Source organism: Fundulus heteroclitus, chromosome 20 (assembly GCF_011125445.2).
Source record: "Fundulus heteroclitus isolate FHET01 chromosome 20, MU-UCD_Fhet_4.1, whole genome shotgun sequence".
Taxonomy (NCBI): domain Eukaryota; kingdom Metazoa; phylum Chordata; class Actinopteri; order Cyprinodontiformes; family Fundulidae; genus Fundulus; species Fundulus heteroclitus.
This window is the reverse complement of record NC_046380.1, coordinates 6,167,166-6,183,237: the sequence shown is the minus strand read 5'-3', so window position 1 is coordinate 6,183,237 and position 16,072 is coordinate 6,167,166. Positions and strand designations below refer to the sequence as shown.

The 16,072-nt window shown below is 38.1% G+C and overlaps 1 protein-coding gene across 1 annotated transcript in view; it reads right to left on the bottom strand.

Annotated features, from left to right (window-relative positions):
- The window catches only part of ptprt (protein tyrosine phosphatase receptor type T), a gene marked incomplete in the record, with an annotated part of 394,538 nt that overhangs the window by 62,611 nt on the left and 315,855 nt on the right, over positions 1-16,072 (bottom strand). The window contains 3 exon segments of the mRNA XM_036124734.1: positions 6,484-6,571; positions 14,032-14,141; positions 15,969-16,061. Of these exon segments, the coding sequence (XP_035980627.1) occupies positions 6,484-6,571; positions 14,032-14,141; positions 15,969-16,061 (291 nt within the window).

Sequence of the window (16,072 nt, the reverse complement as noted above, 5' to 3'; positions counted from 1 at the left end):
TCAGGGAGCATTAGCTTGGCTTAGAGGTGCTGTGACTACATGTCAACCAAACCAGTTCTAGATGCAACAAGATCAGATTTAATCCAATATCAGATACGACTAGGATTCTCTTCTTTTTGTCCCGAAACAGGCAGATTTCCTAAATCTAACTGAACATGCTTTTAAATATTCTGAAGAGAACGTGTATTTATAAAACTTCCACAAAAGTCATCAGTAGAGGTTTGGGTGCCAAACGGTAGATCAGCTTTTAAAGGCGTTATGTTTAATCACAAATTAACAAATGACTGTATGCTGCTGATGTTCAGAAGCAGGCGACGCCTTCTTGCTTGCTAATCTCTACACCAAGAATTTATCATAATGCCAGTTATGACAAAGATGCACCAGAGGTTCCTAATCCAAGCAATTCAGCTTCACTAAAATTAGCACTGACCCAATATTTTAACACCCACTGAAAAAAGTTACGTCCTCCCATCCCTTATATTTCCCTCCACATATCATTCCATCCATCCATTTTTGCAGAACACGCCATTAATTTATTAGCAGCTTTGTGAATTTGGACATGGAAAGTCTATCTAAGCAAAGAATCCAATGCCCGGATGAAAGCTGCAGATGTCAGGTGATTCACTTGTGTTTGGCAACACAATACAATAATCCTCCTTTGGTGACAAGAATGTCCAAAGCATTTTTTAGGTGTCTGCATGTATTTGTTACTTTCAGCACCAGCCTACTGTGACGTCTCCATGTCCCACATAGAGAAGAAGAAGAAGAAGAAGTTCCACAACCCTAACACTTGCTTTCATAGAAACCCAAAAATATGACGCTTGGCAAACTCCGTCAAATGCCGGTAATGCTGTCTAACGCACGTACAAGCCATCCTCCGTGTCTGGTGACCTTTACATGCTAATTTCAATAAATGTCAGGTTTCACTACAACTTTGTGAGACACCATCCCTCCACTTCTAATCCCACCACATATGCTCAGTGTTCCCTGTTCTGGATGCATTCTTCCACATCCAATCCTTTGCATAACCATCAAAGCCGTGCAGGCGGATCAAAACATATCTACCAATATATGTGTTGTTAATTTTTCGTAGTTAATACATGACGGTATGTTTTTTTAATCCACAAAATAAGTTAATACATTAAGTTGTGGGTCGATTTTGCGTCTGTCATCCTGACAGTTCAAGCTGAAAACTGTTCAAATTTATCTCTAACGTCCTCCCACTCCAGGTCCACCATCAACCATGAGGTCCATAAAACAAATGTCATGATCTGTACTGGTCCTTGGAGGTATGTCCATGTCGAATGAAGAGCTAACAGAGCAGCACCATTTATGACTAAGGAAACACAGTTAAATCCAGAGGCTTAGACTACACGCTGGATGTTAGGGAGCATGAAAATGACGACATGTTCTATGGCAGCTTTTCTCATGCTGAGGCTTGGATATCAAGCACCAGAGCCTGTATGGCAGAAGTCAGTGTTTGACTGTAAATTGGAGCTAAACAGATGCCTCTTTCTTTCCACTGTGGTTTCGAAGCAGTGGCGCTATAACGCTGTAACGCTGCATGTATTCATGACAAACTGTCACAGTTAATGCTGTCAGACACAGACCATTACCCAGTCAGTATGTGTCTTATCATGCATTTTTAAAGGAAAACATGGATGCTGTTTCGATAAAATAAAAAAAAAAGCAAATTTGTTTCTCAGGTGATCGATATGTTTAAAGCTATCATGTTACAGCGAATCTGAAGGACTTCACGGCGTAACAGAGTGCTTATGCGCGCTTTTATATCCCAGCTAGGGAGCAGCTAAACTATAAACATGATGGGTTAAATTGGCTGGTCATAAATCACGGGTCATAAATAAACAGGTTGACACCTCTGACACAGCCATACATTAAACAAGTTCTCATGGCTTAATAACAGAGAGCGAGTTGATAACAGCCTTGAAAAGAGGGGAAAAAAAGCTTCTACCCACACGGAGTTTGAGCTGGAGACAGTCAATCTGGCTGTCTCACCGCATTTCCATGTTCTAATAAAGACACGCAGCAAAGTCGATTCCCCAAGGGCCTTTTAAAACATTTTCTCAAGAAAATTAGCCTTTGTACAATCACAGCAAGCAAGATGGACAGTTTCCATTACTAGGCCCTTGTAATTAAAGGATTTGTACTAATAGCAAATTTATCATAATTCCTGTTGGCTATCAAGTCTTTGACAGGCTATTTCATTCCAGCGCTAAGTTTCATATTAAAGCCTTCAGGTTAGTGCAGTGTCTTTGCCGTGACATCTAAACCCTCATAATGAAATACACACAGTTTTGGGCCCACGCACACCAAGACGCATTAAACCATGAAATATGAAGGCCCGAAATGTGACATGTATGGATCATGCCGGTCATATGTGTGCATTCGGATCAAACGGGCAAACAAGTATAAACCATAAAACCTTTTGGAACTCAAATCAAACAATCTGCTGCTGTTGTTCCGGGCTAATAGAGACACGAGGTAGCCTTCTGCACAATAACAAGCACGCAGCGGCTGAAGATTCAATCAGAGGGATGTCGCCGGGGCACGCAAAATGACGGCAAATGTCTGATATATTACACACCGTTATATTCACATGCTAATTCAAACCAACAACCACACAGACACACTAATCCTACATGCAGTCCCTCACTCTGAATATCATTACTGCAGTCCGTCTTTGCACCAAAATGAAGGCTCATTTTGAAAGAAAAAAAAAGTCTCTGTGAATAAAATAGGAGCTGCAGCCTTTGATCATCAGGCAGGATTGAAAGAAAATCCTTCTGCAAACTGAAAGCAATTTCTTACAAGGTTTCCCGTATTAGACTTGCACAAGTTTAAAATCCGAGCCTCTGCGGTCTTTAAAAACTGCATTAAAACAGGAGGTGGACAGCAAAGCCAGAAAATCTGCTTCTCTAATTTACAATTTCAATTCTCTCTTCCAGGCACAAAACATGAAATATTTAAGTTATTCTAGATCGGTTGGTCTCGTAACTCAATCGTCCAGCAAAATGGAATTAAAAAAATGTGTCCATGTATTCGTTGTAGGATAATAGGAAGACCCGCTCGCTCAACAATATTTGAAGGACAGTTATGACAGGTTCTGTCAGTTTAATACTGCTTTCTCCGTGAAATGTTGAAGTTTAGATTGTTTTGCGTCACTTTGTTGCCCAGAATCTTGCCGCTACATTTATAGAGTGGCTGAAACCAAAACCTCCTAATTGAGTGACAAGCAAATAGGGAGGACTATGCAAGTAGAAAAACGTACTGCAAATTACCAGGCGCTGGTGCAATTAGGTAATTACTGTGTACAGAAGATATTTTTGCTTTCTTTATTCATTTTTTTATTGGTTCTGCTTGAATTAAGAGGTTATGTTCCTTTTGCAGACTATGTTGAGTCAGTTCTACAGTCTGTAACAACAACAATGGTTCTGCTGATATGTATCATTTGGGCAACCGATTCAGCACGGAAACCCAGACATCCCCGAAGCCATTACCAGGCAAGACCAAATATAGATTTCCTTTAATTAGTACCAGATCCGAACCTTCTGCTCTAGCTGGGATGAGATCAGGTTTCATTCTGATAGCCTTCGCTAGTGCAGAGCAGCAGTGGCTTTTCCATAAGGTCCAGGTGATGGAGCTCCATCGTCTATCCCTCAGGCTCATCACAACCATCCTCCAGAGCAGGGATTCCCAAAGTGTGGTGCGTGCGAGAAGAAAAATGTAATGGCGGTCTGACAGTGTTTTTCCCCACACCATAAAGACGTGTAAATAAACATTTCCTTTGTAAAACTTAAACTCAAAAACTGCTAATTTAATAAGTAAATAAAACTTTATTCACACAAAAATCTATTTATTTAGAAGAAGTCTTCTACGCTTCGTTTTAAGATGAAATATAGAGGAAGTTATCTTCTTCTAAGAATTGTGCTATACAAGCGCACCAAGCTTGTGGCCTCTACTTCATTCATTCTCGCAAATATGCTAAATTGGCTGAAATCGGGGAAACTGTCATGCAGGTGAGATATCTAAGGTCAAAGTTAGTGATGAAGGAGGAGAGGAACCAGGAGAGAGAGGAATCAGAGGCAACAGAGGAGAGAACTGCAACAGATCCAGGAGAAAAAAACGAGCGAGAATCAGAAAATGTCTCCATCTCCTTCCTGACTTCACGTCGTTTGGGAACCCCTGATCTAGAGGAAGGTAACTTCAACAACTTTTTTACGTAGGATCTGAAATTATTTGTGAACCATATGTCATGACCATATGAGTGGGGCTTGGAACAAAGGTCTTCCATTTCAACTCATTTCCAGCTTCACCACGACCGAGCAGGTTGGTTCATTTCTCCCAATGTCTCTCATTTCAGAAAGTTTCATTTTCATTTTCTTACAATAGATTCATCAAACAGAGTAAGATATTTCAAGCCTTTATTTCTTGTAGCTTTGATGATTATGGCTTACGGAAAATAAAATAAAACAATTTTAGTGCCTGAAAATTTGAAGCAGACATGTCAGGCATCTGTTTTTTCTCATCTTGCTCATGGATTATTATGGTGATGCGAAGGTTGCTGGCCAGTCAAGCGCGAGAACACTATGGTCATTGGACCAGCCTTTGGTACCTTTGGCAGTGTGGGCCGGTACCAAGTCCTGCTGGAGAATGGAGTCAGCATCTCCATGAAGCTTGTCAGCTGAAGGAAGCATGTCCAGGTAGATGGCTGTGTTGACTATGGACGTCAGAAAACCCTGTGGACCAGAACCAGCAGACGACACGGCACTCGGAATCATCACTGACTGTGGAAACTTCACACTGTGTCTCTGTATTCTTCCTCCAGATTGTGGGACATTGATATCCAAATGAAATGCAAACATTACTTTCTTCTGAAAGGAGGACTTTGGACCACTGAGCAACAGTCCGTTCTCTGGTTTAAAAATGGATTGGCATAAGGAACAACACATCTGTAGCTCATGTGTCTGCTGATGCACTGACCCCAGCCTCAGAACAAACATTCTGAAGCTCCTGCAAATACCTAATGGATTTTTCTTGACAGTCGTCTGAAGGACACATCGTATTGACGCAGTAATTCATGCAAAAAGTGCCCCAACTAAGTATTGAGTGCATGAAAATGAGCATAGCGTTCAGAAGCCTGACATTTCAATTAAACACCTTCTTTTTATCAATATTTTGTTATATTCATATTTACTGGGACACTGAAATTTTAAGTTTTCTTAATCTGTGAGCCATAATCATCTACATTACAAATAAAAGCGTCACTATGTGTAGTAAAATTCTATAAAATCCTGGTTTCACTTTCTGAAATAAGGATTTTTGAGCCGTAGTTGTATTCCCACCGTAAAGTTTCTGACAGGCATCTCCTCTCACTGCAGCTCTTTTGTCTTGCTGTTGGGGGAAAGTCTTTCACCACGAAAATATAGCTGGTGTTTGAGGAATAAAACTGCAGCCTATGATTTTGTCACAGCAACTGTACTTTTTTTAACCTATACAGACTCACAACAAAGTCAACGGGAAGGTGTAAGGCAGATTTTCAAAGGGTTCTGCTGATGTGGACTTCGGCCGTCTATCGCTACTAAGGTGGAAAAGGAGTAGAGGAGAGACAGCTGCTGTAAATCAGAGTAAATCCCAGTGTTTACACGTTGAAACTACAGTTTAATCTCTTTAAAGTCACTTTCTGACATTCATAGGTATTCAATAAACAATGCCTGAGAGACTTGTCCCATAGGAGCCTACACCACGCACACACAGCAACCGTAACCCCAAGGTGGAGGTGTTTTTATTTGTTTTTCAGAACATAATTTAAAATCTCTGAAATAATACTTATATGCATAATTCACTCCCTCTTTCAACTATTTTAAACTGATATGATTAAATTAATGTTGGACATAATTAAAAAGTTTGACATGCTTCGCAGTCTCCCTCCACATAACTCCTTAAAAAAAGTTTCTGGAAAATTAAAAAGTACCATCCTGCTAATCAGACCTCCTCTTTTTAGAGTGAGCCCAGGACAACGGATTTCTGGAAATAATCCCTGTAACTTTAACGTTCCGTTTGGTCGAAATTTCTGCTGTTTGGTCTATGATCTACACTTGGATGTTTTTGGAACAGAAATCAAGTACAGGTTTCTTTCCTAAATTTCATCAGAATTATTACATGCAGAGAAAAAAAACCATCCAAAACAGCTCATAGAGGTATATTTGGTGTGTTAATTTAGCCAGTTGTAAAAATATTCCAAGTAAGTCTTTTCAAAATCGATAATGCCAATAAATTGCATGAACAGTTAAGAAAACTGAGCGTTGGCATACAGAAACCATATTGATCCAAAACCACCTGGTTGGTGACACAATTGAACCTTAAGGACGTGTAAAAAAAAAAAAAAAAACGTGTAAAAAACACATTATAGGAGTCAGGAGAAGTCACTGCACACGTCCTCATCAAAGTCAGCGCAGTACTCACATGCGATGATGTTGCCGTAGCGGTTCTTGTTGCGATTCTCGTCCTTCTTGGCCGTCTCCCATGGCGCTGTCTGTCCCTCCGCCAGGGCCTGCAGAGACACGTGTAGACAAGCATGGGCTCGTGTGTGCGCGCACGGAAACGGCCATGAAATGCAGAATGAACACACAGTAATATGCACGCACATGTGGTTGGAGGCCCAAAGCTCGTACGCCGACACATTGAAACGATAACATGAATATGAATGAAGATACACCGATCTTTAGTAATAGAGGCACCAGCGATGGGGCTTAAACTCTGCATTATAGGCTTATAGGCTTCTGCCAATACACCCTTTTTCAGACTGTTTTAATGTATGTTATATGGACATATACTGTCTTTATTATCGACTTGTGTGTCTGAAATAAAAAAATATATATACACAACACATATATATACACACATAATATATAGATATATATATATATATATATATATATATATATATATATATATATATATATATATATATATATATATATATATATATATATATATATATATATATATATATATACACACACACACACATTCCAAGGTAAAATATTAATTGTTCAGAGAAGTTAGGCAACTTCTGGGATATTTGTGAACTTCAGAGTTTCCAGCTTGGATAGAGGTAATCTGCTTGTGCTTCCACTCTTTGCCGAAAACCAAACACCAGTAAGCAGAAAAAAAAAGGGAGCAAAACTCACATTACTTAAAGACAGAAATTACAAAAAAAAAAAAAAAAAAAATGGAAGGGAGACAAAGTAACACAGTTTGGGTTTATTGTTCTATTGGGTCACACTGAAAGAAAATCCACTCAGCCTTTTGTTAGAGGAGAAAAGACAGATTGTGGGCGCTCCCCGCTGCGGCACTGGCCTGGGCGGAAAGCCTTTCAAACATAACAAGGACAAAATGTGCATGACTGTGCTCTAGTGTGTGCTTCTGCTTCATGCATTCTTCACAATGCACTTTTCCTTTCCACACACTACTGGACTGAGAGGCATTTTAATATATGTGTGATTATAAATACCTTTTTGATTATTTTTTTTTGTTTGATACAGTTTGAGTGCAAGGAAATTTGACAATAACGTCCTTTGCGAGCATCTGTGGAGCAACCAAACCCCAAGTCTCAAAGGCCGCCATATGGAAGCTGAACTATTTTAGAAGCACTCCTCCAACACGCTCAGGTCACTCACATGTTCAAAATCTCCCAGTAGGGACAAGTGAACAGTCCCGTTTTTGAGTCCATTAAGGGCTTAGGAAGGCCAGACAACAGCTTTTACTTTCAGACAGTGATCTGACCTACATGCACACACACACAACAAATGCAATCAGACAGAAAAAAATAGACACCTAAACATATCGCTTAGTCAAGCAGAAAATTGATTCTGGCACATGAGATTGTGCGTTTCTATGTTTTTTTGTGTGTAAAAGCAGCTTGAGTCAGTCTTCTGTTAAATACTGTACATTTATTTTTATGGCTGTATAAAGATACTGGGTAGGGCCAAAAATGCTGTTTTACATGTTAGATTAAAGGCCTGCATTTGCATTTTTAAGTATGCATATGCACTGAAACAGAGACAAAACGGTTTTAATGTGTCATAGCGACTGAACATATGTATGAAAATAGAAACGAAACATAAATATAAAACATACTATTTGAAAGATCTGGTTTAAATAAAACCAGACGGTTTACTTCTGGAAATGTGCTCAAAATCTGCTCTTGTGACTTTCAAACCTAAGATTTAACTGTTTGATGACAATCCAATGTATTGAAAATGTTACATTTTCCCCCATTTTCTACAATTGGCAACCAGATGGAAATAAATTCCATAATTAATATTGGACAAGTTTTACTTATCGGACCGATATTAATATTTGAGACAGTGACTACATCGGCTGGTAATGACAGAAATGCTGATATATCGTCCATTCCTTGTAGATCGCTTTAGAACTGACTGCAGCTAATACGGATGCTGGCAGATCCTGTCATGCAACATACCTCAACTTTCCTTCTTTCAAGCCTTTTATATTTTAGGAATTTATGTCTGCAGGTATATTAGGAGTATAACCTTGACATAGTGGAAAGTTCAGTTCTTTAAAATTGATTCAGAAATATTTTGAATGCCCAAATCATAACCACTTCCTGTTTGATTTTCTAAATGTTTCAGAGTGTTTAAAGTTTGGACCTACAAACGCTGAGCTCTAAGGCAGTTTTGCAGCAATAAATTGTTAGGATAAACAAATAAATTGAAAAAAATTATAAACGCTAAGTATGCAGATGGAAATCTGGTCATGAAAGTAGTTTGAAATTAATGTGGTTTCTAAAAACATGACAGAATCCACATTTGATGTGACATCATAACATCTTATGCTGAATGTCTTATTCTTATTTCTTAGGGAAATAATCATATATGCTCATATATGTAAAAGTTGTGCTTTTACAGTTTTATGGTGAATGTAGAAATGTTTTACTTTCTTTTCCTTTTTTAAACACCATGCAATGGGTCACGAGGCGCAAATCCCAATCAAGCCACATATTTTGATACAATCTTTTGTGTGCAGTATTCCAACAATAAGTAAGGAGTGGAGAACTGAAAACTACGACAGGAACAAAAAGAAGGAATATAATAAACAGTTTAAGCAGCAGCTTATGCAAAGGTCACATTACAATAGCCTAATGGCTGCTTGACTTGTTTCAGGTGCCAGATTTAAAAATGAGTCGGACTTTACTTGAAATGAAAAGAGGTGCGCTCCCACTGGGGAGCAAAATGTTGACAATGTGGCTGCCGTCAATGTTAGTGAGGTTAATCGGTTTCAACACAGCGGGTCACATCGCACATAGAGCCGGGGACAAAAAGACGCCATATGGGGTGTGTTCGTAGCCGGAGACAGCCACTGCACTGGGGACCTAAATGTAAGCGTTCACATAAGTGAAGGACAGCCGCTGTGCTCTGATGTCGGCTACGTTTATGGAATATAAAAGGCCGCTTTTATTTTGCCCCTCACGGAAATGTATTCACGCTGTAGTCAATTGCCTTTCTGTTTCATACACAGCAGAGTTAAGAAGGAAAACCGTTGTCTAAAAGCCTTCATCCACCCGTTATTTATTTAAATTATTATTCTTCTCTTCGTTTAATGCTTTGAATAAAAGTTAAACTTTTTAGAAGATCCTTCGGTTTAGGGGTTCCTCTGATTATTTTCAGGAATATTTTGTGTTGACTTTCTTACTTTGGTTCATACTAAAGTGAATATGGCGGTGTATTGGGGCCATTGCAGATTAATTAAAAAATTATAATGTGGCCATAAAAGAGTACATTTCCACCAGAAATCTCAGAAATGTTATGTATTATCGTTATTGTCAAATATTTACGAGAAATAAATGGGCTAGTCTGTGTTGCCAGAATGTTCTGATATTAAAACCAAGATATTCTTTGACATTGTAAAGTCAGTAATTTGCACGAAAAGGCATTATGAAGTCAGACATTTACGACTAATAAATGCCAGAAGTCCTCCGAGTCTGATGTGTTACATTTATGAAATGCACATATGGATATCTTTAAAAGTAACAGTGGAATATTGGGGCTCTTCCCCTCTATCAGAACATCATCTCCTAGGTGAAGACTCGTCATGAATGCCTCAAACGGGATCTGAGACGGCGAGGAAGAAGCTGAAACACATCTGCATTAAGTCTGCAGCCAGCGGAAATCGTTCTGATGCAGGAAATATATGTACTGCTTACAGCTTTGAAAATATCCAGATACGCATCGGTAAATGAAGGGACCACAGCATGCTCTTAAATCTTTCCTTTTCACATTTAAATCATTCAGTTGTGGTCTATATAAAGTGAAACTGCAAGGCTTTGGTCTGAATTCCTGGTTATCGTTGCCCCACAGCCCCTCTTTTTCCCCTGTTCTGAGGTTCTTCTGAGAACAACTCATTTTGGTGCCGTCCCTTTAATGCAAATGAGGCCCTCCTCACCTCCAGGTAGCACAGCCATCCACTCCGTCCCATTTGGCCATTTTTGCAGTTTGCTGGGGGGCGGTGTAATGAATTGTGTGGGTTAATACACCCAACAACCAAACAGTTTCACTTGTCCACTTGTAGCCAGAAATAAAAATGTTGGATTGGCTATATTGGTAAGCCAGAACGTAACAGAGAATAGAGAAAACAGAACAGCTTGATAAACACATTCTAAAGATGTCTACGCAGCACCTGGGCAGACTACATTAAACATTTTTGCACTCCTAGAGACTCCAAGTACACAAGAAAATATGTTTGAGGGTTAAAAAAAAGGAGATTTGGCATTATCTGTCCCCTTTAAACCTCAAAGAACCCCAGGCATTTTCACATGTGTTTGACATTATAATGTCAAAAAATGTACATTTGTTTTATTCTAAAGTGTATTTAATTTTTCTTGTTTTTTACAATTTTTTTTACTTTAGAATATCCTAGTTTTAACAACATACATTTGTGCCATTAATCATGGAAATTTTTCTTCTAAATATGTGAATGTAATCTAGAAAATCTTGAAGTGTTTTGTCGGTAGCTTACTCCTCCATGGCCAGGTTATTTTGTGTTTCTCTGATCTATACTGGCCCTAATACTCAGTCGTAAGTGAGAGATGAACCATCCAGACACAAAAAGGCTTCTAAACTCAAAAAATTTAACCAGTGCTGTGGTGATAATACAGCACAGGCAACATGACAGAAAAACTAATTTTAAATGGAATGGTAAAGTATTTACTGAAACACCAGGCTGTAATAGAAACCCATACTGTATAACAGTTAAGTTAGTTTCAAGAATAAATATTTTAGGACAAACAGAGTAATTCTTAAAGTGATGAGAGCCCAGACCCTGACTTCCAGGAGGCCAGTGGTGCCGAATTCTCTTCCTTAGGGGACAATAGCCGGCATGTTTTACACATTTAGTTTTTTCTTACCTTGCTTTAGCTTTAGCTAAGAGAGTGGACCATCTCAGACAGTTTAGGAGGTATAGGATCTCTCTTGTGATCTTAAAGTGCCTCTACTCTGACACTGTTTAAGGTACTCTGAAGGAAAACATGCCAAATGTGGCGGATGGTAGGTCCAACACCTACAGACAGTGACCCGTGGTGCAGAAGGCATTTGAAGATAATCTCTCTGGCCTCTACAAGCCGTCTGTCTGCGGAGGTTCAAGACCAGAGCAACCAAGATCAGCTGAGACTCATCTGATCTCAGGAGTTAGAGCTTTTACTCCTGCTGCAGTTTGGAAATAGCATCAGAAACCTTACGGCAAAACATTTTCTCTTAAAGTAACATACAATACCAATGGGAGAGTCCTGCTGTCTACCATAGCTCTTTACTCAAATTAGTTTTTCACTTGCCTAGTTCTTTCATCATGTTGGGACAATATATGGTTGTAATATTCAACACAGTGCTTACAATGTATGTTTTCCTGGAAGAAATATTCAGAAATATTAGGTTTGACAATAATTTTACATCATGGTGGCGACATCCATTTTTAAGCCAAAAACAAATGTTTGACTCATTTCTGTTCAGAAATTTTCACTGTGCTGCCTCAGAAAAAAGAGCTGGGACAACAAACTGGGGGAAAGACATTTATTTTGAAAACGTCTTAATTTTCCCAGAGTTTGAAGACTGTAATATTTGCAACGAAATGCTTGTAGATGCCAATGAAAAAACAAAAAACAAACAGCAAAAGCTGCTTATAGCAGCTGTTGTGGTCGAAGCTAATTTGTCGCACAAAAGCTTTGGAGCTGAGAATTTAAACCCGCGTGTGTTTTCTCAGCATGAGGAAGAGACAACATGTTGGATGAAATGTTGTGAAGTTAGACCTGCAAAGTCTTCTAATGTGAATCAAATCAGTTGCTGGAGACAAGTGAAAACCAAAAAAAAAAAAAAAAAAAAAAGAAGTAGCACTCTGTGTGTGTGTTTCCCCTCCTTACACACTGATTCACACACACTCAAGAGTATGAATCACATTTTCTCTCCCCTGAAACGTATCAGTGGGTTTGAACCGAAATCACAGGAAGCAAATGAAAATATAAGTCGCAGTATCACGGAGGGACAATTTTCAACACGCATGCAGAGTCGGTAATAGAAAATATTCATTCTTCTGAGAATGGGAAGCTTGAGGGAGACGACAACAGACTCTCCATTGCGCCTTTTCTAGCATTTATCTTCAGAGAGGGAGACCAAGAAATAAATCAGGAGCGAATTTAAAGGACACAGGGAGGGGGCAGACTAATAAATTAGACGAAAGAAGAAAAGTAAATGAGTCAGTTAAATGAGACAAAGGAAGGATTTGAAAAATGTTACATGATAAATGGTGCATTAAACTAATTAGTTTGATGATGATGATGTAACTGAAAGAAATGGGAAAAGTAAACTGAAGAGCAAAAATAATGTGGTAGACAGATGATTAGTCTTCCAGTTTGTTATTTTCTGCATCAACATTGTGATGTATTACAAATAAATATGACCACCCTGGTCTCAACTTTCCACCATCATTCCTAATCGAGCAGCAGAAATGTACAGAAGGACCCAATACAGCAACATGTTGACACAATAAAGGAATCTAATTACCAAGCTCCTGATGCAAAAATAATATTTTTAAATGACTAAATCTTAACCGATTTCTGATGAGACAAATATCACAAGGACAAACAACAAAGCTTCTATTTCTGTATTGAATAAAAGCTTTTTCAACGGACCTTTTTGGACACGATGGGAACTTTTCGGTTTTATCTGACACATTACTAGTCCTCCATTTCTGTCTCAATTTTTAATTTGCTACTACTTCCACGTTACATAAAATGTGTGTGGCTCAATTAGCTATACTGGGTTCTTATCTAAATAACATGTTTGTGAAACTCACAACTCACAGCATTTTCCCTATCAACATTAAAGTGAATGTAGTGAAACCAGCGGGAAAAAAAACGACACTATTCTGCGCTCCATAACACTGCCATACTTTAATTAAGTTCATTATCTAGAAAGTTGGAGTTAACTGGACTAAATTGGTACATTTTGTTCAGGCTTTACACAAACGAAATGAAGAATTTTGAATTTTTTCCAATTTTACAACACAATGTTTTCTATGGGGTGTGGTTACATGCTGCAATTTAGGTCAAGACCCAGTAAAATTGTTATAAATATTTTACTATTATTTAAACAACTTCCACGGCCATGGTTTAATCTCCATACGTACGGTTTATAATTTTGTCTTCTCTGGTTCTTAAATTACCTAGTAGGTTTTTATTTCTAATATTATTCCATCAAGGTTCCTCTCCATTTTATATTTCAGCAAATGTGCAATGTCTGATTAGAACATATTTGAAATAAGTGAGAGGCTCTGCAGAATCTGTGCTTCAAGAACTTAAATGAGGGAAGGCATGTGGTCCGCGGGCCGGGACCCTAACCCAGGATGGCCTCCAAAACACGGGTGTGTACTCTAACCCTGCGCCACCATCGTGCCCTAAAGAATTATTAATATTTGTGTGTGTGTGTGTGTTTGTGTGTTCACCTCATATTCCTCCTTAAAACCATATCCCTGTCCACATTTCATCTGTGTGATGTGCTGCAGGAGATCTGCAACTCTGATGGCTGGCTGAAACTGGCCGGCCTGGAACTGACCTACAGGAAATACAAAAAAAGAGGATTTTTCACAGAAACTGTTAAAACAAAAATAACTCACTGATTAAATGTGAAAAAGGAAGTTGCCCTTTAGATTGGATCTTTTGGATCAACTCCTTTGCCTTTAATAAAGCACAACTAGCCTTTCGAAAGGTTTTCTAATGCAGTCAATATCCAGCATGATTTCAAAAAGTAAATCATTAATATTTTATTTTTATTACACATATCAAGCCTTATGTTTCAAAATAAGGCATTTTAATACAAACATAAAAATATGCAGGTATCTCAAGATTTAAGATGCATTAGTAAGCAAATCTTAAAGAGAAAGTAGAAAAAACTCCTTCTTATGGATCAGACATGCATAATGTCACTTAATTTAAAAATTCTGAAACACACATCAACACATGTTTTGATAATACATTCCAGCAATTAGGGCTGGGTATCATCTAGGATGAGCCGATACAATACCATTCTTGATACATAGCTCACGATACAATACCATTGTCGATACAGCTTAGCTTGATTTGACTCCAATATTTATTACTTTAAAATTAATCAACATTCATTCAACAAAACCAGCCAAATGTTTCATAACATACACATATATATATATATATATATATATATATATATATATATATATATATATATATATATATATATATATATATAATATGTGTTCAATTTATTGAACTAAATAGATTAACAGTAAAATAAAATTTGTTTCAATGCATTTAACGCATATCACAGAAACCAAAAATGTGCCCAAACGTCTGATTTTAGTGACGGAGGTGCTTCTAAAATCCTGTCGGACATTCCGCAAATCTCATTTGCTCTTCCTCGCTGTGAACAGTAATGGCCCGCTGTAATATTGCCCCCTAGAGGATGGAAGGTATATCGATATTGAAACCCAGAATATCGATATTAAATCACTTTTAAAAACATCATTATTAATCTTTGTATTGATTTTTATGCACAACCCTACCAGTAATACAGTCATGGTAAAAAGAAAGCACACCTCCTTCTGGTCTAGGATTTAAATATATAACTTTGAGAGATTCTAAATGCTTTACTCTGAGTTTATTCAATAAGTAAGCAGAAAACAAGAAACTCTACCTATGACCTGAATTCAAACCCCACAAATTTTTAAGAGCACTTCAAACATCAAAGCATGTACATGCAGATTCTCCAAAAATATCACACAAAAAGCTAGTTTCTGGGCAAACAGATAACGAGGTAAAAATTGCTCCATTATTTGTTTGGATTTGTAGGGCTTTCACTTTGTTTGCTGAAGACAGATTTTCTGACTTCCTGGTGAGAAATGCCTCAAAATTGACCACTTATGGACTAGTCTCAAATGTGATTAGGAAACTCTGAGCTCACCAAGATGCCCCAAGTTTAATTTCCTGTACGACTGTCATGCATATAGAATATAGTGAAGGTCGCCCATCTGAAATATTATCAGCCCTTCTGAAAATGTCTGTTATATCAACATAAAAATGCGCAACCCCTAGTTGTGGACATGTTTCTTTAGTCTATAAATACATGAAACTGAAAGGAATGCACAGATAACGACCAAAACCAAAAGCCACGCGGATGTGCTCAACTCAGGTGTAAAATATATATGCAGACTGACGAACTAAAACGTGTTTTTAAAAATCATTTTTTTCCTACCAAAAATGCCAGTTGATTGTAGTCAAGAGACAATTATACAAATACAGTTTGTATTTTATATTTTTACATGGCCCCAATTTACCAAAAGAAAAGTCACCCCAAGACACATAAGGCAACAAGGTCCAGTTTAGATGATAATCTATGTGCACGTACCACTCTGATAGGAGAGCTCCACAGACTCACAGCCTCCATAAGGAAAACTCTGCATTGTCAAGGATGGCTGGGCAAGAGACGGCTGGCTACCATCTGTTGACAGA